The sequence below is a fragment of the Salmo trutta genome, unplaced genomic scaffold (assembly GCF_901001165.1).
Source record: "Salmo trutta unplaced genomic scaffold, fSalTru1.1, whole genome shotgun sequence".
NCBI lineage: Eukaryota > Metazoa > Chordata > Actinopteri > Salmoniformes > Salmonidae > Salmo > Salmo trutta.
The window spans coordinates 62,424-88,750 of NW_021822992.1; the positions used below are offsets into that span (position 1 = coordinate 62,424).

A 26,327-nucleotide genomic window follows, 5' to 3' on the forward strand; every position below is an offset into this window, starting at 1 on the left:
TTTTCTCATGATTTGGTTGGGTCCAATTGTGTTGCTGTCCTGGGGCTCTGTGGGGTCTGTTTGTGTTTGTGAACAGAGCCCCAGGACCAGCTTGCTTAGGGGACTCTTCTCTGGGTTCATCTCTCTGTAGGTGATGGGTTTGTTATGGAAGGTTTGGGAATAGCTTCCTTTTAGGTGGTTGTAGAATTTACCGGCTCTTTTCTGGATTTTGATAATTAGCGGGTATCGGCCTAATTCTGCTCTGCATGCATTATTTGGTGTTCTACGTTGTACACAAAGGATATTTTTGCAGAATTCTGCATGCAGAGTCTCAATTTGGTGTTTCTCCCATTTTGTGAAATCTTGCTTAGTGAGCAGACCTCAGTCCTCACAACCATAAAGGGCAATGGGTTCTATAACTGATTCAAGTATTTTTAGCTAGATCCTAATTGGTATGTTGAATTTTATGTTCCCTTTGATGGCATAGAAAACCCTTCTTGCCTTGTCTCAGATCGTTCACAGCTTTGTGGAGGTTACCTGTGGCGCTGATGTTTAGGCCGAGGTATGTATAGTTTTTTGTGTGCTCTAGGGCAACGGTGTGTAGATGGAATTTGAATTTGTGGTCCTGGCAACTGGGCCTTACTTGGAACACCATTATTTTGGTCTTACTGAGATTTACTGTCAGGGTCCAGGTCTGACAGAATCTGTGCAGAAGATCTAGGTGCTGCTGTAGGCCCTCCTTGGTTGGGGACAGAAGCACCAGATCATCAGCAAACAGTCGACATTTGACTTCAGATTCTAGGAGGGTGAGGCCGGGTGCTGCAGACTGTTCTAGTGCCCTCGCCAATTCGTTGATATATATGTTGAAGAGGGTGGGGCTTAAGCTGCATCCATGTCTCACCCCACGGCCCTGTGGGAAGGAATTTGTGTGTTTGTTGCCAATTTTAACCGCACACTTGTTGTTTGTGTACATGGATTTTATAATGTCGTATGTTTTTCCCCCAACACCACTTTCCATCAATTTGTATCGCAGACCCTCATGCCAAATTGAGTCGAAGGCTTTTTTGAAATCAACAAAGCATGAGAAGACTTTGCCTTTGTTTTGGTTTATTTGTTTGTCAATTAGGGTGTGCAGGGTGAATACATGTTCTGTTGTACGGTAATTTGGTAAAAGGCCAATTTGACATTTGCTCAGTTCACTGAGGAAATGTACGAGTCTGCTGTTAATGATAATACAGAGGATTTTCCCAAGGTTGCTGTTGACGCATATCCCACGGTAGTTATTGGGGTCAAATTTGTCTCCACTTTTGTGGATTGGGGTGATCAGTCCTTGGTTCCAAATATTGGGGAAGATGCCATAGCTAAGGATGATGTTAAAGAGTTTTAGTTTAGCCAATTGGAATTTGTTGTCTGTATATTTGGTCATTTCATTGAGGATACCATCAACACCACAGGCCTTTTTGGGTTGGAGGGTTTTTATATTGTCCTGTAATTCATTCAAGGTAATTGGAGAATCCAGTGGGTTCTGGTAGTCTTTAATAGTTGATTCTAAGATTTGTATTTGATCATGTAAATGTTTTTGCTGTTTGTTCTTTGTTATCCTCTCTAGGGCCGGTGGGACGAAATCGTCCCACCTACGTAACAGCCAGTGGAATCCTGTGGCGCTTTATTCAAATAGCTTAGAAATGCTATTACTTCAATTTCTCAAACATATGACTATTTTACAGCATTTTAAAGACAAGACTCTCGTTAATCTAACCACACTGTCCGATTTCAAAAAGGCTTTACAACGAAAGCAAAACATTAGATTATGTCAGCAGAGTACCCAGCCAGAAATAATCAGACACCCATTTTTCAAGCTAGCATATAATGTCACATAAACCCAGAAGACAGCTAAATGCAGCACTAACCTTTGATGATCTTCATCAGATGACAACCCTAGGACATTATGTTATACAATACATGCATGTTTTGTTCAATCAAGTTCATATTTATATCAAAAAACAGCTTTTTACATTAGCATGTGACGTTCAGAACTAGCATACCCCCCGCAAACTTCCGGCGAATTTACTAACAATTTACTAAATTTCTCACGATAAACGTTCACAAAAAGCATAACAATTATTTTAAGAATTATAGATACAGAACTCCTCTATGCACTCGATATGTCCGATTTTAAAATACCTTTTTGGTGAAAGCACATTTTGCAATATTCTAAGTAGATAGCCCGGCATCACAGGGCTAGCTATTTAGACACCCAGCAAGTTTAGCCTTCACAAAACTCCGATTTACTATTAGAAAAGTTTGATTACCTTTGGTGTTCTTCGTCAGAATGCACTCCCAGGACTTCTACTTCAATAACAAATGTTGGTTTGGTCCCAAATAATCCATAGTTATATCCAAATAGCGGCGTTTTGTTCGTGTGTTCAAGACACTATCCAAATGGTAAATAAGGGTCATGCGCACGGCGCATTTCGTGACAAAAAAATTCTAAATATTCCATTACCGTACTTCGAAGCATGTCAACCGCTGTTTAAAATCAATTTTTATGCCATTTTTCTCGTAAAAAAGCGATAATATTCCGACGGGGAATCTGCAATTAGGTAAACAGACGAAAGAAAATAAAGCACAGGGTCGACTTGGGCACGCGCCTAAGCCCATTGTCCTCTGATCGGCCACTTGTCAAAAGCGATAATGTGTTTCAGCCTGGGGCTGCCTCAATATCGTTCAGCTTTTTCCCGGGCTCTGAGAGCCTATGGGAGCCGTAGGAAGTGTCACGTTACAGCAAAGATCCTCAGTCTTCAATAAACAGAGGCAAGAAGAATAACAACTTGTCAGACAGGCCACTTACTGGTCAGAATCTTCTCAGGTTTTTGCCTGCCATATGAGTTCTGTTATACTCACAGACACCATTCAAACAGTTTTAGAAACTTTAGGGTGTTTTCTATCCAAAGCCAATAATTATATGCATATTCTAGTTACTGGGCAGGAGTAGTAACCAGATTAAATCGGGTACGTTTTTTATCCGGCCGTGTAAATACTGCCCCCTAGCCCTAACAGGTTAAAGAGCCAAAAAGATTGGAGAAGTGGTTTATACAGACATCTCTGTTTTGGATAGATAATTCTTCGTGTTGTTGTTTGTTTAGTGTTTTCCAATTCTCCCAGAAGTGGTTAGATTCTATGGATTCTTCAATTACACTGAGCTGATTTCTGACGTCCTTCTTTCTCCGTAGTGTATTTCTGTGTTGTTTTAGTGATTCACCATAGTGAAGGCGTAGACTCAGGTTTTCTGGGTCTCTGTGTTTTTGGGTTGGACAGGTTTCTCAATTTCTTTCTTCGGTTTTTGCATTCTTCACCAAACCATTTGTCATTGTTGTTCATTTTCTTTGGTTTTCTGTTAGACATTTTTTAGATTAGATAGGGAACTGAGAGATCAAATATACTGTTTAGATTTTCTACTGCCAAGTTTACACCTTCACTATTACAGTGGTACGTTTTGTCCAGGAAGTTCTCTAAAATGGATTGAATTTGTTGTTAGTTAGGACCAGAGATACCATACCTGTTAATATACAGTAGTCTGAATCTGTTAGTTACCATACCTGTTAATATACAGTAGTCTGAATCTGTTAGTTACCATACCTGTTAATATACAGTAGTCTGAATCTGTTTGTTACCATACCTGTTAATATACAGTAGTCTGAATCTGTTAGTTACCATACCTGTTAATATACAGTAGTCTGAATCTGTTAGTTACCATACCTGTTAATATACAGTAGTCTGAACCTGTTGTGATGGTATTATTGTTAGGAGCTAGCTAGACCATTTGGCCAGAGACACATAGCATTGGATGATTTATCGATTGTTCCATGGTTCCTCTTGTCCTCTCTCTCCCCACCAATCATGTGTTTACTGGTTGGTATAAATCTGTAGCAGCTTCCTGCCAATGTGTCCTCTCTCTGTCAGTGTATCCAGTGTATCTTTCACTCACTTTGTCTCCCTTTCTATCTCTCTTTGTCTCTCTCTTTGTCTCTCTCTTTGTCTCTCTGTGTCTCTGTCTGTCTCTCTGTCTCTCTGTCTCTCTCTCTCTCTCTCTCTCTCTCTCTCTCTGTCTGTCTCTCTTTCCTCTCTGTCTCTCTTTCCTCTCTCTGTCTCTCTCTTTCCTCTCTCTGTCTCTCTCTTTCCTCTCTTCTCTGTCTCTCTTTCCTCTCTCTGTCTCTCTCTTTCCTCTCTCTGTCTCTCTCTTTCCTCTCTTCTCTGTCTCTCTTTCCTCTCTCTGTCTCTCTCTTTCCTCTCTCTGTCTGTCTCTCTTTCCTCTCTTTCTTCACTCTCCTCTCTGTCTCTCTCTTTCTTCTCTCTCCTCTCTGTCTCTCTCTTTCCTCTCTCTGTCTCTCTCTTTCCTCTCTCTGTCTCTCTCGATTCAGACAATTTTCTTATCGAGCGGATGGTCAGGGGGCCGGAACATCATTATAAATAATTAGTAGACTGCAAATCGACCACAAATTGTTTGTCTGTTTTTTTGGGCTCAGAAAACATTGGCCACCAAATAAAATCACCCGCGGGCCAAATTCGACCCGCGGCCCACCAGTTGTGGAACCCTGAGATACAGCATAGTTACTGAGGCTCCAATGAAAAGCTCCGTTCTATTGTTGAACAGATGAACTCAGCATCCCACAGCTCTCTCTACATTACAATGGCTGTGTCCCAAAATGGCTCCACCATAGCCCTATGGGCCCTGGTCAAAAGCAGTGCACTACATAGGAAATAGGGTGTCATTTTGGGAAGATTGTCCTGACTGGCAGACTGGCAGAGTGAATCAGAGATACTTTTACATTAACCTTGTCCTGACTGGCAGACTGGCAGAGTGAATCAGAGATACTTTTACATTAACCTTGTCCTGACTGTCTGACTGGCAGAGTGAATCAGAGATACTTTTACATTAACCTTGTCCTGACTGGCAGAGTGAATCAGAGATACTTTTACATTAACCTTGTCCTGACTGGCTGACTGGCAGAGTGAATCAGAGATACTTTTACATTAACCTTGTCCTGACTGGCTGACTGGCAGAGTGAATCAGAGATACTTTTACATTAACCTTGTCCTGACTGGCTGACTGGCAGAGTGAATCAGAGATACTTTTACATTAACCTTGTCCTGACTGGCTGACTGGCAGAGTGAATCAGAGATACTTTTACATTAACCTTGTCCTGACTGGCTGACTGGCAGAGTGAATCAGAGATACTTTTACATTAACCTTGTCCTGACTGGCAGAGTGAATCAGAGATACTTTTACATTAACCTTGTCCTGACTGGCAGAGTGAATCAGAGATACTTTTACATTAACCTTGTCCTGACTGGCTGACTGGCAGAGTGAATCAGAGATACTTTTACATTAACCTTGTCCTGACTGGCTGACTGGCAGAGTGAATCAGAGATACTTTTACATTAACCTTGTCCTGACTGGCTGACTGGCAGAGTGAATCAGAGATACTTTTACATTAACCTTGTCCTGACTGGCTGACTGGCAGAGTGAATCAGAGATACTTTTACATTAACCTTGTCCTGACTGGCTGACTGGCAGAGTGAATCAGAGATACTTTTACATTAACCTTGTCCTGACTGGCTGACTGGCAGAGTGAATCAGAGATACTTTTACATTAACCTTGTCCTGACTGGCAGAGTGAATCAGAGATACTTTTACATTAACCTTGTCCTGACTGGCAGAGTGAATCAGAGATACTTTTACATTAACCTTGTCCTGACTGGCAGAGTGAATCAGAGATACTTTTACATTAACCTTGTCCTGACTGGCAGAGTGAATCAGAGATACTTTTACATTAACCTTGTCCTGACTGGCTGACTGGCAGAGTGAATCAGAGATACTTTTACATTAACCTTGTCCTGACTGGCTGACTGGCAGAGTGAATCAGAGATACTTTTACATTAACCTTGTCCTGACTGGCTGACTGGCAGAGTGAATCAGAGATACTTTTACATTAACCTTGTCCTGACTGGCTGAGTGAATCAGAGATACTTTTACATTAACCTTGTCCTGACTGGCTGACTGGCAGAGTGAATCAGAGATACTTTTACATTAACCTTGTCCTGACTGGCAGAGTGAATCAGAGATACTTTTACATTAACCTTGTCCTGACTGGCTGACTGGCAGAGTGAATCAGAGATACTTTTACATTAACCTTGTCCTGACTGGCTGACTGGCAGAGTGAATCAGAGATACTTTTACATTAACCTTGTCCTGACTGGCTGACTGGCAGAGTGAATCAGAGATACTTTTACATTAACCTTGTCCTGACTGGCAGAGTGAATCAGAGATTCTTTTACATGAACCTTGTCCTGACTGGCTGACTGGCAGAGTGAATCAGAGATACTTTTACATTAACCTTGTCCTGACTGGCTGACTGGCAGAGTGAATCAGAGATACTTTTACATTAACCTTGTCCTGACTGGCTGACTGGCAGAGTGAATCAGAGATACTTTTACATTAACCTTGTCCTGACTGGCTGACTGGCAGAGTGAATCAGAGATACTTTACATTAACCTTGTCCTGACTGGCAGAGTGAATCAGAGATATTTTTACATTAACCTTGTCCTGACTGGCAGAGTGAATCAGAGATACTTTTACATTAACCTTGTCCTGACTGGCAGAGTGAATCAGAGATACTTTTACATTAACCTTGTCCTGACTGGCTGACTGGGAGAGTGAATCAGAGATACTTTTACATTAACCTTGTCCTGACTGGCTGACTGGCAGAGTGAATCAGAGATACTTTTACATTAACCTTGTCCTGACTGGCAGAGTGAATCAGAGATACTTTTACATTAACCTTGTCCTGACTGGCTGACTGGCAGAGTGAATCAGAGATACTTTTACATTAACCTTGTCCTGACTGGCAGAGTGAATCAGAGATACTTTTACATTAACCTTGTCCTGACTGGCAGAGTGAATCAGAGATACTTTTACATTAACCTTGTCCTGACTGGCAGAGTGAATCAGAGATACTTTTACATTAACCTTGTCCTGACTGGCTGACTGGCAGAGTGAATCAGAGATACTTTTACATTAACCTTGTCCTGACTGGCTGACTGGCAGAGTGAATCAGAGATACTTTTACATTAACCTTGTCCTGACTGGCTGACTGGCAGAGTGAATCAGAGATACTTTTACATTAACCTTGTCCTGACTGGCAGAGTGAATCAGAGATACTTTTACATTAACCTTGTCCTGACTGGCAGAGTGAATCAGAGATACTTTTACATTTAACCTTGTCCTGACTGGCAGAGTGAATCAGAGATACTTTTACATTAACCTTGTCCTGACTGGCAGAGTGAATCAGAGATACTTTACATTAACCTTGTCCTGACTGGCTGAGTGAATCAGAGATACTTTTACATTAACCTTGTCCTGACTGGCTGACTGGCAGAGTGAATCAGAGATACTTTTACATTAACCTTGTCCTGACTGGCTGACTGGCAGAGTGAATCAGAGATACTTTTACATTAACCTTGTCCTGACTGGCAGAGTGAATCAGAGATACTTTTACATTAACCTTGTCCTGACTGGCAGAGTGAATCAGAGATACTTTTACATTAACCTTGTCCTGACTGGCTGAGTGAATCAGAGATACTTTTACATTAACCTTGTCCTGACTGGCTGAGTGAATCAGAGATACTTTTACATTAACCTTGTCCTGACTGGCAGAGTGAATCAGAGATACTTTTACATTAACCTTGTCCTGACTGGCTGAGTGAATCAGAGATACTTTTACATTAACCTTGTCCTGACTGGTTGACTGGCAGAGTGAATCAGAGATACTTTTACATTAGCCTCGCCCCTAAGGTGAACGTAAGACTGAGCCTAGCTTTCATATTACTGGTTGGAATTACTTCTGATCTTGTTTGAGATGTTACATTTGTTTAAAGTTTAATCAACAGTTGGTAGAAACTAAAACCGTGTTTTAAGGATGTACTGCTGCGGTTATTCTGTTGTGATAAAATGCTTCATTGTGCCGTTTCCTGACCGTTCGCGATCTTCTATTCAGGCCTGTAGAAGTGTCTTTCAGGACCACACGACAACTCAAAGTAGACACAGAGAAATCTACCTCTGATTGTATATGACATGTTATGGCATGTCGACAACGGTAGTCAGAGTCGGCGTATACAGTCGGGGTCCAAAATTATTGGCACCTTTGATAAAGATGAGCAATAATGACTGTTTAAAATATATATTTTAAATACTGAGTTATATTTGTATAATAATTTTTTGGGGTGGAAATTAAATTGTTTTATACTAATACACTTCCTCAGAGGAAGAGATTTTATTTAACAAGAAATGTAAAAACAATCTCTAAAAGTTATGGGTCAAAATGATTGACACCCCTAAAGATTGTAACAAATAAATTAATGTTAAGTTTAATATTTGGTCCCAATTGGTCGGCATCTGGCCTTAAGGCGCTACAGAGGGTAGTGCTTCCTGCCATCCAGGACCTATATAATAGGAGGTGTCATAAAATTGTCAGAGACTCCAGTCACCCAAGTTATAGACTGTTCTCTCTGCTTCCACATGGCAAGCAGTACCGTAGTCTAGGACCAAAAGGCTCCTTAACAGCTTCTACCACCAAGCCATAAGACTGCTGAACAATTAATCAAATGGCCACCCAGACTATTTACATTGACCCCCCCCCCCATTTGTTTTCTACACTGCTGGTACTTGCTGTTTATTATCTATGCATAGTCACTTCACCCCTACCTATATGTACAAATGACCTCTAACCTGTAGCCCGCACACTGACTCGGTACCGGTACCTCCTGTATATAGCTTCGTTATTGTTATGTTATTGTGTTACTTTAAAAAAAATATTTTGTTTATTTGGTAAATATTTTCTTAACTCTTCTTGAACTGCACTGTTAGTTAAGGGCTTGTAAGTCAGCATTTCACGGTAAAGTCTACACTTGTATTCGGCGTATGTGACGAGTAAAGTTTGATTTGATATATTCTGTCTCCTCTGACGGTATGACGTCATCTCCTCTGACGGTATGACGTCATCTCCTCTGACGGTATGACGTCATCTCCTCTGACGGTATGACGTCATCTCCTCTGACGGTATGACGTCATCTCCTCTGACGGTATGACGTCATCTCCTCTGACGGTATGACGTCATCTCCTCTGACGGTATGACGTCATCTCCTCTGACGGTATGACGTCATCTCCTCTGACGGTATGACGTCATCTCCTCTGACGGTATGACATCTCACTGCCACCTCAGGTGTCTTGGCCCTCCCACCCCTACGGGAGGGCAGCTCTTCTCTGTCCTGGCACCCCAACGGTGGAGCCAGCTTCCCCCTGAAGCTAGGACAGCAGAGACCCTGCTCAAAACATCTGAAACCCTACCTCTTCAAACAGTATCGTATATAACCCTCCTCCTCACCTCCACCCCCGGCCACCGAATGAAATTGGTTTAGTAATAATAAAATAAATCCAATCCTGAACCAGCACTTGACCCCCCCCCACCTCCTTCCAAGCTCTGGCTCTACTGTTAGCTACTTTATGGAGGAGAAATGTACTTTCTATGTCTGTGATATGTGGTTGTCCCACCTAGCTGAGATGAATGCACTAACTTTTAGTCGCTCTGGATAAGAGTGTCTCCTAAATTACTAAATATGGTTCGTTTTTAAAAACATTCTTCCCTGTGGCTCAGTTGGTAGAGCAGGGTGTTTGCAATGCCAGGGTTGTGGGTTTGATTCCCACGGGGGGCCAGTACAAAAAAATGCATGAAATGAAATGTATGCATTCACTACTGTAAGTTGCTCTGGATAAGAGCGTCTGCTAAATGACAAAAAAATAAAAAATAATAATAATACTGTATGATATGACATCATCTCCTCTGACGGTGTATGACATCATCTCCTCTGACGGTGTATGACATCATCTCCTCTGACGGTGTATGGCATCATCTCCTCTGACGGTGTATGACATCATCTCCTCTGACGGTGTATGACATCATCTCCTCTGACGGTGTATGACATCATCTCCTCTGACGGTGTATGACATCATCTCCTCTGACGGTGTATGACATCATCTCCTCTGACGGTATATGACATCATCTCCTCAAACTGTATTTTGGCAACAGTTACCAGAATTTGAGATACTGTGTGACATCTTACTGTATGTGGGATATGTGATGACGTCGTATGACATGTCGATAAAGGTTTTGTCTTGTCCCTCAGGGTCTGAGTTCTTACAACACATGACTACACTGGTACAGTATTTTACCATAAATTCCAAATAAACTATACAGTAATGTACTGCTAAACAAAAGTTTATTTGGAATTTATGGTAACGTACTGTATCTTTTTTTACAGTAACTTACAGGTAACTGGCTGCCAGTAAGTTACCGTAAAAATAAGTATTTTTTTCAAGATGTTGATGTAATGTTGATCCCTCTCCCTGTCTGTCTCTGTATTGTCTCACCAGTGATCAGCTGTGTAGACCCAGGTGTTCCTGCTAATGGTCTGAGGTTTGGAGAGGACTTCACTGTCGGCCAGAACATCACCTTCATGTGCCAGCCTGGCTACCTGATAGAGGCAGGCGGGGCCACAACTTGCACCTGTACCCACAATGGCACCTGGAGCGCCATCACACCCATCTGCAAAGGTACAACATCTGATGATGGTGGTGTGAAGATGATGAGGGTGATGATGATGATGATGATGGTGATGATGATGAAGATGAGGGTGATGATGATGGTGATGATGATGAAGATGAGGGTGATGATGATGATCATGGTGATGGTAATGATGAAGATGAGGGTGATGATGAGGATGGTGGTGGGGATGATGATGGTGGTGGTGGTGATGATGATGGTGGTGGTGATGATGATGATGGTGGTGGGGATGATGATGGTGGTGGTGGTGTTGATGATGGTGATGATGAAGATGAGGGTGATGATGAGGATGGTGGTGGGGATGATGATGGTGGTGATGATGATGGTGGTGGTGGTGACGATGATGGTGGTGGTGGTGATGATGATTGTGATGATGAAGATGAGGGTGATGATGATGATGATGGTGGTGATGAAGATGATGATGATGATGAAGATGAGGGTGATGATGATGGTGGTGGTGATGATGATGATAGTGGTCCGTTCAGGTTACAGGAAAGAAAATATGTCACAAAGCCATTTTATTAGATGTAGTTAGCAAAATTCCGTTAACTTTTCCCCAAATTTCCTGGTTTCCCAGAAATCCTGGTTTGAGGATTCCTGGATTTCCTACATATTCCCTCGTAATTCCAGGATTCTTTCAACCAGGATTACTTGAAAAACGGGGAATTTTGGCAAAAGTTACCAGAATTTTGCTACCCTTGTTCTAATCAATTATTCTGTCAGCTAAAACCAATGAAATATCTTCCTTCCACAAACAGTGTCAACAGACCCTTTACTCAAGTCTCCCTGTGATGTCAATGAGTGATTTTAGGAGAAAGTCCAAGTTGAATCGATATCTCAACTGTGCGTCAGGTCCTAGATGATGACAGTGATGAGTGAAGAAGCTCTAGTCATGTGGTCCCGTGTGGCTCAGTTGGTAGAGCATGGTGTTTGCAACACCAGGGTTGTGGGTTCGATTCCCACGGGGGACCAGTATGGAGAAAAGAAATGTATGAAATGTATGCATTCACTACTATAAGTCGCTGTGGATAAGAGCGTCTGCTAAATGACTAAAATGTAAATGTAAAATGTAGTCTATATCACACATGATTATCAGCTACAGTGTTGTAATGTCAGAATCATTCGCCTGGCTCCTCTTCTGTTCTGCTTAGATGAACATTCAACGTTACTCTGTGTCATAGGAATTTTTCTATCCCAATGATAATAATTAACAATCAATAAGCCTTGACTAATTCCCAAGGTTTGTAAGACAATGGGGTTAATAATTAGGCCAGGACTCAGCTTTCTGCAAAAGGTTCGTACGATTTATTCAGAGAACGTTCTGCCCAACATAAACAAAGATGTTCATTTTATCCTCTCTCTCCGCTTACGCACACATCTCCACACCAAAAGTAGATAACCTACGCACACACATACACACCAACAGTAGATAACCTACGCACACACATACACACCAACAGTAGATAACCTACGCACACACCTCCACACCAACAGTAGATAACCTACGCACACACATACACACCAACAGTAGATAACCTACGCACACACCTCCACACCAACAGTAGATAACCTACGCACACACATACACACAAACAGTGGATAACCTACGCATACACATACACACCAACAGTAGGTGAACAGTATCCCTCCCCTGACTTCCCACCACTGTTAATCACTATCCAGCGCTTCCTGTTCCTTTCCCCCGAGATTAGGAGAACCTTGAAGGCTACTCCCTTTCTCCTCTAAGTTACTCCAAGTTCCTCAGCTGCCGGGTCAAGCACAGTCTACTTGTTGTTATCTTAGGCCCACTAAAACACACACACACACACATTTTGTCCCGGGCCTCTACTAGACCTCATGGGACTAACGTTCAGTACATTAATTATTCATTATCCATGCTACATAACTACTAATTAATAATGGATTATTGATTCATTTACCTTTATTAGATAATTATCTTATCATTCCACCCTTAAATGACTAATAATACACATTGATTATCAAATGCTATATGGAAACATAATTGTGATACAAGGATTAACCAAACCAATACATGTATATACATCCGGTACTCATCAATGACTGTCCTGGGCCTATTTCCAATTATGACACTTCGTTTACAGGATTTTCATCATAATTATCATTAAAGGAACAGTCAATCTAAACGTTGAAAATGGTTTCATCAAACATTGGCTCCTCATGGTTTCATCTTCCTGGCCTGGAGGCCCGTGTTCGTCCTCCCACTGATCGGAGCTCGGAATGGGTCCATATCTCACCGTCTGCTGCGTCACCGATCTCTCTAGAGTTCTGATGATTAAACCTTTCATACTTGGCATATACTCATCAATCACACAATATCAACACACTCATACAGGTGAAAGCAGCCCATAATACAGTTCTTACAACACTTTTCCATTTCCCAAACATGAGCTGTGTTATCAGGAATGTACGTACAGCAATGAACCTAATCATTCTACCTACACCGCCCTCTTCTGCCAATAACATATCGAGAGTCAATCTATTTTACCAGGTCATGAGGGAGGTGGCGGATAATTGGTCAGAGAACCTCTTTACTGCATCCCCGGTTTCATTCATGAATCTCTGTTGATTATTAAAGATGTCATTAATCCAATCCACATTTTTATTTATTGTCAACCACCAAAATAATTTAGTGTTAAAGCCTTCACATATTTGATTCATAGCTTTGTATTCATCTGGAACTTCCCTGAGGATGCCAATTGCATCCATCTAGACAAAGCTACTCCCATCCTGGTCAAAACTCCTCCTGTGCCTACTTTAGCCTCCTATAACTGGCCTCTGATGACTAACTCGAACTGCTTGGACCAATAACCCCAGAGCGCAAGCTAACCACCCTTTGTGGTAATTTCTGTCGTATGTGTCCTTTGCTGTTACTAGCCCACCCTACATCAGTTATAGGTGCGCTGAGGTTAAGAATTTTCTCCTGTACTTCTAAACCTAAGTCAGTCACATTAACGATTGTATTACAGCCATTAAACTCATCTAAGTTCTCGGTGCCATTCTTGTATCTATAACGCTGGTACTCATCAGGAATTTAAGTGAACCGAGGTGGGTTGGCTGAGTACTTCAATCTGGCCCACCCAATCCCTGTAAAGTTATTTGCTTTCTTAGGGAATTGTTTTATGTTTACCTTAAATTCTACATCTTGATCTTCTTTGGCTCCTTATTCTGTACGTCACTCATCAGTGTATTATATAGTTTATCTTTTCATTCTTATAAATGACAACAGTGTCGTATGATTAGTACCCAGAAGGTGGTTTATCTGAATGTATCAGAAAGGTTACCAAGACTACGATGCAGCTCAGAGTCTCTACTCTTCCCAGAAACCGCCAACCCTCTTCTGCCCTTAGTCGATCTGCTAGATACCACCCCATACTCACACCTCTAGGAGCACACACAGTGATGAACGGTCGGGATAGGAAATCTTCGTTAAGGAGGTAACCCCCGGACCCTGTTAGTACTCGGTTGTTCTCCTAACTCTGTGTGTGATCAACAGTGCTCATCTGTGTACATACCTCCTTGCAGTGGGTAACGTGGACCCAAGTGACTCTCTCAGCTTTTCTAATGGCAAAGGCAGTGGTTTAACAGCACCTGGTACGGGCCTTCCCAACGGGACTGCTTCCAGTCTTTTCTCCTCAGGGACTGGATCCACACCCAGTCTCCTGGTTGGATTGAGTGAATCACCTTCTCCTGTAATTCACCTGTTGGACACAAAATCTTGGACATACGGGTTTGGTCAACAAACAGTCTTATCATGTGTTCTGCTAGAATATCTTCAACTTCTATGTCTACCTGTTCTGGTCTCTCTAACTCTGTCATTCTATAGGCTCTACCTGATTAGCTAAAATGTCATCCATCATTTAAAGAGATGGCTCCTAGTAAACCAACTCTAGGGATAATATCTTGTCCTAATATTCTAGCTACCATGATCATGTCCACCAAGTAAGTTGGGAACGCTTCTACCCATTTGCTATACTTATCTGTTATTGTTAAACACCCCTTCTTACCCTCACTTCGGAATAGTTCAATAAGGTCCATTTCCAAATGTTGGAATGGATATTCTACCATTTAAAAAAAAAAGTAGTTACCCCTCTAGGCCATTTAGTAGTTAACCCTCTAGGCCATTTAGTAGTTACCCCTCTAGGCCATTTAGTAGTTACCCCTCTAGGCCATTTAGTAGTTACCCCTCTAGGCCATTTAGTAGTTACCCTCTAGGCCATTAACCCTCTAGGCCATTTAGTAGTTACCCTCTAGGCCATTTAGTAGTTACCCCTCTAGGCCATTTAGTAGTTACCCTCTAGGCCATTTAGTAGTTACCCCTCTAGGCCATTTAGTAGTTATCCTGTAGGCCATTTAGTAGTTAACCCTCTAGGCCATTTAGTAGTTACCCCTCTAGGCCATTAAGTAGTTATCCTGTAGGCCATTTAGTAGTTAACCCTCTAGGCCATTTAGTAGTTACCCCTCTAGGCCATTTAGTAGTTACCCCTCTAGGCCATTTAGTAGTTACCCTCTAGGCCATTTAGTAGTTATCCTGTAGGCCATTTAGTAGTTAACCCTCTAGGCCATTTAGTAGTTACCCCTCTAGGCCATTTAGTAGTTACCCCTCTAGGCCATTTAGTAGTTACCCCTCTAGGCCATTTAGTAGTTACCCCTCTAGGCCATTAAGTAGTTACCCCTCTAGGCCATTTAGTAGTTACCCCTCTAGGCCATTTAGTAGTTACCCCTCTAGGCCATTTAGTAGTTACCCCTCTAGGCCATTTAGTAGTTAACCCTCTAGGCCATTTAGTAGTTAACCCTCTAGGCCATTTAGTAGTTACCCCTCTAGGCCATTTAGTAGTTACCCCTCTAGGCCATTTAGTAGTTACCCCTCTAGGCCATTAAGTAGTTACCCCTCTAGGCCATTTAGTAGTTATCCTGTAGGGCATTTAGTAGTTAACCCTCTAGGCCATTTAGTAGTTACCCTCTAGGCCATTTAGTAGTTACCCCTCTAGGCCATTAAGTAGTTACCCCTCTAGGCCATTTAGTAGTTACCCTCTAGGCCATTTAGTAGTTAACCCTCTAGGCCATTTAGTAGTTACCCCTCTAGGCCATTTAGTAGTTATCCTGTAGGCCATTTAGTAGTTACCCCTCTAGGCCATTTAGTAGTTATCCCTCTAGGCCATTTAGTAGTTATCCCTCTAGGCTATTTAGTAGTTATCCCTCTAGGCCATTTAGTAGTTACCCCTCTAGGCCATTTAGTAGTTACCCCTCTAGGCCATTTAGTAGTTACCCCTCTAGGCCATTAAGTAGTTACCCTCTAGGGCATTTAGTAGTTAACCCTCTAGGCCATTTAGTAGTTACCCTCTAGGCCATTTAGTAGTTACCCCTCTAGGCCATTAAGTAGTTACCCCTCTAGGCCATTTAGTAGTTACCCTCTAGGCCATTTAGTAGTTAACCCTCTAGGCCATTTAGTAGTTACCCCTCTAGGCCATTTAGTAGTTATCCTGTAGGCCATTTAGTAGTTACCCCTCTAGGCCATTTAGTAGTTACCCCTCTAGGCCATTTAGTAGTTACCCCTCTAGGCCATTTAGTAGTTACCCCTCTAGGCCATTTAGTAGTTATCCTGTAGGCCACCACTCTTTAAAAACCTGCAGTGTTTCCTAACCTGTTCTATCACCTGCTCAGCCCATGTATCAATATTGCTGGATATCTAAACAATGTCTTTGGTAAGATTAGTAAATTATCCTTACGTCAGACCTTATCTTGTAGGATTGCCCCTTTCATTTTCCACATGTCCAATTCTTCCTGGGGTATTCGTTCTCGGCTATCCTGTAACAATTCCCTGTCAAGTGTCTTATCTTCTTTAAGATGTATCTGTGCTGCTTTGTATGGTTTTAAATGTCTATGTGCTTGTCTGTGTAAATAGTAACTTTTCTCTCCTTTTTTATCTCGCCGGCTCTAGTCAGTGCTACTATCTCGGCCTGCTGTGCAGAATAGTGTCTGGGCAATGGTTCAGTGTCTAACACCTTAGTTCCTGAAACCAACTAAGCATTCATTCCCCTTTTAGTTAGGGTAACAACTACTTTCAACAAAATTATCATATCTCCTCTTAGCGAATTTACCAAACATAAACTTAAAATCAAACTAAATACCTGCCTCTCCTCCTAACTTTTTTCATATATATATATTTTTTTAAACCAATGGAGCCGATAGTCTCTCCATGAATTACTATCCTAAAGCTAAGCGGACCAAATTCTCTTCCTATCTTCTCCTCCTGGCCCCCCTCCTTTCATCCTGCTACTCCCCAACCCTCAAGGTTTCAGCAGTGCGGGGGGAGGACTTCTCCGTCTGCCCTTCCTTCTATCTGTCAGTGGCTCTTTCTCATAACAGTCGGTGTTAAATACTGGTTGTTTCCAAATATTAACTAAATGTCTCACTGTCTGGTTGCACTCCTGGATTTTAGAAACATCTACGTGTCTATGTTAATAATATCTAGATTATTGCATCGTTAACCTCTATGGGCTAGGTGGGACGTCACCGTCCCACTCTATTCAACAGCCAGTGGAACAGCGTGGCGCGAAATACAAAAACCTCAAAAATGCAATCATTTAAATTTTTCAACCATACGACTATTTTACACCATTTTAACGATAAGACTCTCGTTAATCTAACCACATTGTCCGATTTCAAAAAGGCTTTACAGCGAAAGCAAAAAACATTAGATTATGTTAGGAGAGTACATAGCCCAAAATAGTCACACAGCCATTTTTCAAGCAAGCATATATGTCACAGAAACCCAAAACACAGCTAAATGAAGCACTAACCTTTGATGATCTTCATCAGATGACACACCTAGGACATTATGTTATACAATACATGCATGTTTTGTTCAATCAAGTTCATATTTATATCAAAAAACAGCTTTTTACATTGGCGTGTGATGTTCAGAAAATGTATCCCCACCGAAAACTTCCGGTGAATTTACTAAATTACTCATCATAAACGTTGACAAAATACATAACAATTATTTTAATAATTATAGATACAGACCTCCTTTATGCAATCGCTATGTCAGATTTTAAAATAGCTTTTCGGTGAAAGCACATTTTTCAATATTCTGAGTACATAGCTCAGCCATCACGGCTAGCTATTTTGACACCCGGCAACTTCGGAGCACACTAAACTCAGAATTAGTATTAGAACATTTTTATTACCTTTGCTGTTCTTCGTCAGAATGCACTTCGTCAGAATGCACTCCCAGGACTCCTACTTCCACAAGAAATGCTGTTTTTGTTCCAAATAATCCATAGTTATGTCCAAATACCTCCGTTTTGTTCGTGCGTTCAGGTCACTATCCAAAGGGTAACGCGCGAGCGCATTTCGAGACATAAAAATTAAAAATGTTCCATTACCGTACTTAGAAGCATGTCAAAGGCTGTTTAAAATCCATTTTTATGGATTTTTTTTGTAAAATAGCGATAATATTCCAACCGGACAATAGTGTATTCATTCAAAGAGGAAAAGAAAAAACACCTTGGTCTCGTGAACGCGTATATCCAATCTCTTAGTCACCAGGCAGACAACTGAGAAACTGAGCTACTATACTCTGCCCAGAGACAGGAGACGCCTCAATCCGCTTTCTGAAGGCTTTAGAGAGCCAATGGAAGCCTTAGAAAGTGCTACGTAACCCCAGAGATACTGTAGTTTCGATAGAGAATCAAAAGAAAATTACAAATTCTCAGACAGGCCACTTCCTGCTTGGAATTTTCTCAGGTTTTTGCCTGCCATATGAGTTCTGTTATACTCACAGACACCATTCAAACAGTTTTAGAAACTTCAGAGTGTTTTCTATCCAAATCTACTAATAATATGCATATTCTCGTTTCTGGGCAAGAGTAGTAACCAGTTTAAATCGAGTATGTTTTTTTCCAGCTGTGAAAATACTGCCCCCTAGCCCAGACAGGTTAAGTAAGTTTATCTGTTACTCTCAATGATCCTGGATCACAGATGTCATATAACCCTGTCTTGTTGGCTTAGAACATGTCCTAAATACTTAACCTAAGTCTTACCATTATTAAACTTATTCTTGCTAACTCAATAACAAAATATAATAATACTTATTATATCAATTTCACAGCCTTGTTGTCCTCAATATCTTACACTGCTGTCTCATGTGCTTAAATTACAGATATGTCTAAGAGCTTTAAACTCCATCCTAATTATCAATTCTACAAATTTCCTTAAAGTTAGTATCACAAGTGACCCTTTTTCTTCATTATCCAAATGGCCCTCCTATGCAGCTGATCAGACCTCACAGGAGAGCCATAATAGAGGTCAAAAGTCATACCACTCCTTCACAGAAGGGTTTCTTCCTAGATTTAGACAAATTAACGAAAAATCGTCCAACTTTATCTACATATTGTATCTCAGCTTCCCGGAACTTCCCTTATAAAAATAATTAACGTGTTTAATGAAAACTCAGAAAATAAAACTTCCAAAATGCCATATGTGTATACCCCTTTAAGATATCCTGTCCCTAGGAATTTTTCCCAGAGAGCTAAGCGCTCCTTTTCCCATAAAATAACCACAAACATTTGGTCATCATTCCTTATACTACACCGATTCAGAAACCCAAACGTTAACTACAAACCAAACCTAGTAATAATTCCACTGTACTTCCTCAAATCATTAATAATTCGTTTTAAACTTCCTCGATGGTTATGTGTACTTTAATTGAACATACACTACCCTTGGATACCATCCTGTACTTCAAATCTATGAAACTCCCATATTTAACGTACTATTTGACTAATTTGACCCAAGCTTGCTTAAAACCTTAAAACCCCTTCAGTTTGTCTGCAAACAGGCCCATTCTGTTTGCTAGGAATACACTGCCATTATACACAACTGTGTTTAATGTGCACCGTCCCTGTACAATTAAAATTGACTCAACCTGCAATTCACTTTACTGGCTTGACATTTTTCCATGCAATGGAAACAGATTATAATGTTAGCTTACATTCACTTCCTGTTCAATTCACTGGTGTTACTAAACAATCAAACCACGAATTAATAACCAGAATTTATCCCCTGTCACAACCTGACCAGCAGAGGGCGTATTGCTTAGTCTAGGTCAGGATGTGACAGGTGGTTTGTGTTTGTTTAATGTTGGTGATTGGGACTTCCAATTGAAGGCAGGTGTGTATAGTTGCCTTTGATTGGAAGTCCTATATAGGTGTGTGTGTTTGTCTTTGGGGTTGTGGGGAATTGTTCTTGCACTGCGTTTGCATAGCCTGTGAGACTGTCCATGTTGTGAGTATCATTTATTGTTTTGTTTTCCGGTGGATGCTTTGCCTTTTACCATTAAAAGAAAATGAGTATCCACAATCCCGCTGCGCCTTGGTCCTTCTCTATCCAGTATGACATTTTCAGCAACGAGTACAACATATTCTGTGACATCACCGAACTTTTACGATTCCGTTATTCAGACCAGAATCGCTTCCAGCCACATATAGTCCAGTGCTCACAACCAACTCTCCTCTTTTAACCCGGAAGGGAAAACATGACCTCTTTTCAAACAACTTTCTGCCTTACCTCTATCGTAAGATTAAAACCAATGTTAGAACTTTATCTCTCTTTCGGCTTCACTCTTATGAAATGTCCAAGACTTTAAAAAATACCATGTATATCGCCAAATTTATAAAATACTTCTTTCAACTCTTTTAGCATAAAAATAAACACCTTTCGGTGGTTACAATCCTATCGCAATTACCTATCCGCTCTTTATAATTCATTAGATTTAGGTAACTGCCTTTTTCTTGATTCCGCCATTCAAATACAACTTCCATTCTATATAAATCCTTTAAACAGGCTATTTAGACCACAAACAACGTACTTTATCGAATTCACCTCGCGATTATTTTTGAATGAATCTGTCTTTCAATTTAAACTAAACAAGCTATCAAAACGTTGGGTTTATACCTTAAACATCCACTAACAACCGTATCTTTCCAGACAAAACATACCAACAGTTGAATGACAATCAGCACCTCAAATTTTAATCCACTGATGCACAGACTGAGATATGAACCCGAACCTCCCGCCTGGCAGGCGAGAATTCTACCGCTGAACCACCAACGCGCTCCCTAGCAAAATGACCCGGTTTGTGACAGTTAAGGCATCTATTTCCCCCTTTCTTTTGACTGTCTCTGTCCACTTTTCTCGACTTCCTCCCTTTCTCCACCTCTGTCCACTTTTCTCAATAAAAGTTGCTAAATCCTGTCCTCCTTTCTGTGTCTCTTCCTCTCTACCTCTACCTCTACCTCTACCTCTCTCTCTACCTCTACCTCTACCTCTCTACCTCTACCTCTCTCTCTCTCTCCCTACCCATATCTCTCTACCTCTACCTCTCTCTCTCTCTCCCTACCCATATCTCTCTACCTCTACCTCTCTCTCTCTCTCCCTACCCATCTCTCTCTACCTCTACCTCTACCTCTACCTCTCTCTCTCTCTCTGGGTGTGTCTCTTCCTCTCTACCTCTACCTCTACCTCTACCTCTCTCTCTCTCTCTGGGTGTGTCTCTTCCTCTCTACCTCTACCTCTACCTCTCTCTCTCTCTCTGGGTGTGTCTCTTCCTCTCTACCTCTACCTCTACCTCTCTCTCTCTCTCTGGGTGTGTCTCTTCCTCTCTACCTCTACCTCTACCTCTCTCTCTCTCTCTGGGTGTGTCTCTTCCCTCTCTACCTCTACCTCTACCTCTCTCTCCTCCTCTTGGTGTGTCTCTTCCTCTCTACCTCCTCTCTCTCTCTCTGGGTGTGTCTCTTCCTCTCTACCTCTACCTCTACCTCTCTCTCTCTCTCTGGGTGTGTCTCTTCTCTCTACCTCTACCTCTCTCTCTCTCTCTGGGTGTGTCTCTTCCTCTCTACCTCTACCTCTCTCTCTCTCTCTGGGTGTGTCTCTTCGTCTCTACCTCTACCTCGGCTCCCTTTCTCTTGGCCCCCTCCGCTCTTTTTTCTAGCTTCCGCCAGCCAAACACGAGCCACCCTCCCTCCCCCCTCTCTCTCTCTCTCTCCCCCCCTCCCCTCCCCTCCCCTCCCCCCCCCCCCCCTCCCCTCCCTATCGAGGCCTTCTGTACGCTGCTTCTCTGTCTTATCCCCACAGACCCTATTTATTTGTTTGACCGTTGATTCCAATCTTTCAACATTTAAACATCCGTCAAAATCGTACTTCTTCCTCCATTTCGGACCATAATACACATTCCTCTTATCCTCCTTTGAGGATTTACCCACCCCATGTTTATTCAATTACTGTTATGCTTATTCTCACAATATGTGTGTACTTACTCAATTAACACATTTATTTTCTAATATTTATTCTCACTTTCTATGGGTGTAACCTCCTTCCTCCTGTTTGGAATAATCAGATTTATTTTGCGCCTCCGGTAGATCTCGATTATCCCCTCTAAAATGTATTTTGACAGGCGATCTATATTCATACAAATTATGTCCCTGACCTACGTTCTTATAAATTGTATTATTACATTTCACTTTCTATATTATGTTTTCCGCCTAATATATTATTGAGCAGTTATCGTTTAGGTCTCAATGTTAGCTCCAATTCTCACAATCTATGTGTGTGCTCTACTGTTATCATACTTAATCTCACTTACTCCCGTTAGTCCATAGGGCTCTGGTAACTTACTCCCGTTAGTCCATAGGGCTCTGGTAACTTACTCCCGTTAGTCCATAGGGCTCTGGTAACTTACTCCCGTTAGTCCATAGGGCTCTGGTAACTTACTCCCGTTAGTCCATAGGGCTCTGGTAACTTACTTCCCGTTAGTCCATAGGGCTCTGGTAACTTACTCCCGTTAGTCCATTAGGGCTCTGGTAACTTACTCCCGTTAGTCCATAGGGCTCTGGTAACTTACTCCCGTTAGTCCATAGGGCTCTGGTAACTTACTCCCGTTAGTCCATAGGGCTCTGGTAACTTACTCCCGTTAGTCCATAGGGCTCTGGTAACTTACTCCCGTTAGTCCATAGGGCTCTGGTAACTTACTCCCGTTAGTCCATAGGGCTCTGGTAACTTACTCCCGTTAGTCCATAGGGCTCTGGTAACTTACTCCCGTTAGTCCATAGGGCTCTGGTAACTTACTCCCGTTAGTCCATAGGGCTCTGGTAACTTACTCCCGTTAGTCCATAGGGCTCTGGTAACTTACTCCCGTTAGTCCATAGGGCTCTGGTAACTTACTCCCGTTAGTCCATAGGGCTCTGGTAACTTACTCCCGTTAGTCCATAGGGCTCTGGTAACTACTCCCGTTAGTCCTAGACTAACTTAACTTACTCCCGTTAGTCCATAGGGCTCTGGTAACTTACTCCCGTTAGTCCTAGACTAACTTAACTTACTCCCGTTAGTCCATAGGGCTCTGGTAACTTACTCCTGTTAGTCCATAGGGCTCTGGTAACTTCCTCCCGTTAGTCCATAGGGCTCTGGTAACTTACTCCCGTTAGTCCATAGGGCTCTGGTAACTTACTCCCGTTAGTCCATAGGGCTCTGGTAACTTACTCCCGTTAGTCCATAGGGCTCTGGTAACTTACTCCCGTAGTCCATAGGGCTCTGGTAACTTACTCCCGTTAGTCCATAGGGCTCTGGTAACTTACTCCCGTTAGTCCATTGGGCTCTGGTAACTTACTCCCGTTAGTCCATAGGGCTCTGGTAACTTACTCCCGTTAGTCCATAGGGCTCTGGTAACTTACTCCCGTTAGTCCTAGACTAACTTAACTTACTCCCGTTAGTCCATAGGGCTCTGGTAACTTACTCCCGTTAGTCCATAGGGCTCTGGTAACTTACTCCCGTTAGTCCATAGGGCTCTGGTAACTTACTCCCGTTAGTCCATAGGGCTCTGGTAACTTACTCCCGTTAGTCCATAGGGCTTCTGGTAACTTACTCCCGTTAGTCCATAGGGCTTCTGGTAATACTCCTACTCCCGTTAGTCCATAGGGCTCTGGTAACTTACTCCCGTTAGTCCATAGGGCTCTGGTAACTTACTCCCGTAGCCCATAGGGCTCTGGTAACTTACTCCCGTTAGTCCATAGGGCTCTGGTAACTTACTCCCGTTAGTCCATAGGGCTCTGGTAACTTACTCCCGTTAGTCCATAGGGCTCTGGTAACTTACTCCCGTTAGTCCATAGGGCTCTGGTAACTTACTCCCGTTAGTCCATAGGGCTCTGGTAACTTACTCCCGTTAGTCCATAGGGCTCTGGTAACTTACTCCCGTTAGTCCATAGGGCTCTGGTAACTTACTCCCGTTAGTCCATAGGGCTCTGGTAACTTACTCCCGTTAGTCCATAGGGCTCTGGTAACTTACTCCCGTTAGTCCATAGGGCTCTGGTAACTTACTCCCGTTAGTCCATAGGGCTCTGGTAACTTACTCCCGTTAGTCCATAGGGCTCTGGTAACTTACTCCCGTTAGTCCATAGGGCTCTGGTAACTTACTCCCGTTAGTCCATAGGGCTCTGGTAACTTACTCCGTTAGTCCATAGGGCTCTGGTAACTTACTCCCGTTAGTCCATAGGGCTCTGGTAACTTACTCCCGTTAGTCCATAGGGCTCTGGTAACTTACTCCCGTTAGTCCATAGGGCTCTGGTAACTTACTCCCGTTAGTCCTAGACTAACTTAACTTACTTATCTTTATTTCGCCTTCTATAATACGTTTTCCCGGCTACTGTACTGCAACCAGTTTTACTGTGAGGTCTTACTGTTAAATACTGTACTGCAACCAGTTTTACTGTGAGGTCTTACTGTTAAATACTGTACTTCAACCAGTTTTACTGTGAGGTCTTACTGTTAAATACTGTACTTCAACCAGTTTTACTGTGAGGTCTTACTGTTAAATACTGTACTGCAACCAGTTTTACTGTGAGGTCTTACTGTTAAATACTGTACTGCAACCAGTTTTACTGTGAGGTCTTACTGTTAAATACTGTACTGCAACCAGTTTTACTGTGAGGTCTTACTGTTAAATACTGTACTGCAACCAGTTTTACTGTGAGGTCTTACTGTTAAATACTGTACTTCAACCAGTTTTACTGTGAGGTCTTACTGTTAAATACTGTACTGCAACCAGTTTTACTGTGAGGTCTTACTGTTAAATACTGTACTGCAACCAGTTTTACTGTGAGGTCTTACTGCAACCAGTTTTACTTTTAGTTCTTACTTAGATCTGTAACCCAGTGCCGCCAACACTAACATAGATACTTTTGTCTTAACCTCTCTGGCGCATGTGGGACGAACTCCTCCCACCTACGTAACAGCTACTTCAATCCAGTGGCGCGATTTTTGAATCGTTAGAAATACTATTACTTCAATTTCTCAAACATATGACTATTTTACAGCATTTTAAAGACAAGAATCTCGTTAATCTAACCCCACTGTCCGATTTCAAAAAGGCTTTACAACGAAAGCAAAACATTAGATTATGTCAGCAGAGTGCCCAGCCAGAAATAATCAGACACCTATTTTTCAAGCTAGCATATCATGTCACATAAACCCAAACCACAGCTAAATGCAGCACTAACCTTTTATGATCTTCATCAGATGACACACCTAGGACATTGTGTTATACAATACATGCATGTCTGTTCAATCAAGTTCATATTTATATCAAAAAACAGCTTTTTACATTAGCATGTGACGTTCAGAAAAAGCATAACCCCCGCAAACTTCCGGGGAATTTACTAACAGTTTGCTAAATTACTCACGATAAACGTTCACAAAAAGCATAACAATTATTTTAAGAATTATAGATACATTACTCCTCTATGCACTCGATATGTCCGATTTTAAAATAGCTTTTCGGATGAAGCACATTTTGCAATAATCTAAGTACATAGCCCGGCATCACAGGGCTAGCTATTTAGACACCCACCCAGGTCAGCCTCCACCAAAATCACATTTCCTATAAGAAAAATGTTCTTACCTTGCTTGTTCTTTGTCAGAATACACCAGGACTTCTACTTCAATAACAAATGTTGGTTTGGTCCCAAATAATCCATCGTTATATCCAAACAGTGACGTTTTGTTCGTGAGTTCTAGACACTATCAGAATGCAACATCACGGTCCCGCGCATGGCGCATTGGCATGACAAAAAATTTCTAAATATTCCATTACCGTACTTCGAAGCATGTCAACCGCTGTTTAAAACCAATTTTTATGCCATTTATGTCGTAGATAAGTGATAATATTCCGACCGGGAATATGCATTGAGCCTAAACAGCCGAATTAAATTTCTCCTCAGGAGCGAATCGGGCACGCGCCTCATTCAAAGGTCCTCTGAGTCGACACTTACCAAAGGCGAAAATGTGTTTCAGCCTGAAGCTGTCTCGTGAACCTTCAGGTATTTCCCGGGCTCTGAGAGCCTATCGGAGCCCTGGGAATTGTCACGTTACAGCTAAGATCCTTACTTTTCAATAAACAGATGCAAGACGCACGACTCCTTGTCAGACAGGGTACTTCCTGCTTGAAACCTTGTCAGGTTTTTGCCTGCCATAGGAGTTCTGTTATACTCACAGACACCATTCAAACAGTTTTAGAAAATTCAGAGTGTTTTCTATCCAAACCTGAACAATAATATGCATATTCTAGCTTCTGAGTTG

The 26,327-nt window shown here is 41.9% G+C and overlaps 1 protein-coding gene across 1 annotated transcript in view; it reads left to right on the plus strand.

The window, feature by feature from the left end:
* Window positions 1–26,327, plus strand: part of LOC115187905 (CUB and sushi domain-containing protein 3-like) — a 74,017-nt gene that overhangs the window by 5,315 nt on the left and 42,375 nt on the right. The window contains exon 3 of the mRNA XM_029746961.1: window positions 10,469–10,648. Within this exon, the coding sequence (XP_029602821.1) occupies window positions 10,469–10,648 (180 nt within the window). The remainder of the gene's footprint in view (window positions 1–10,468; window positions 10,649–26,327) is intronic.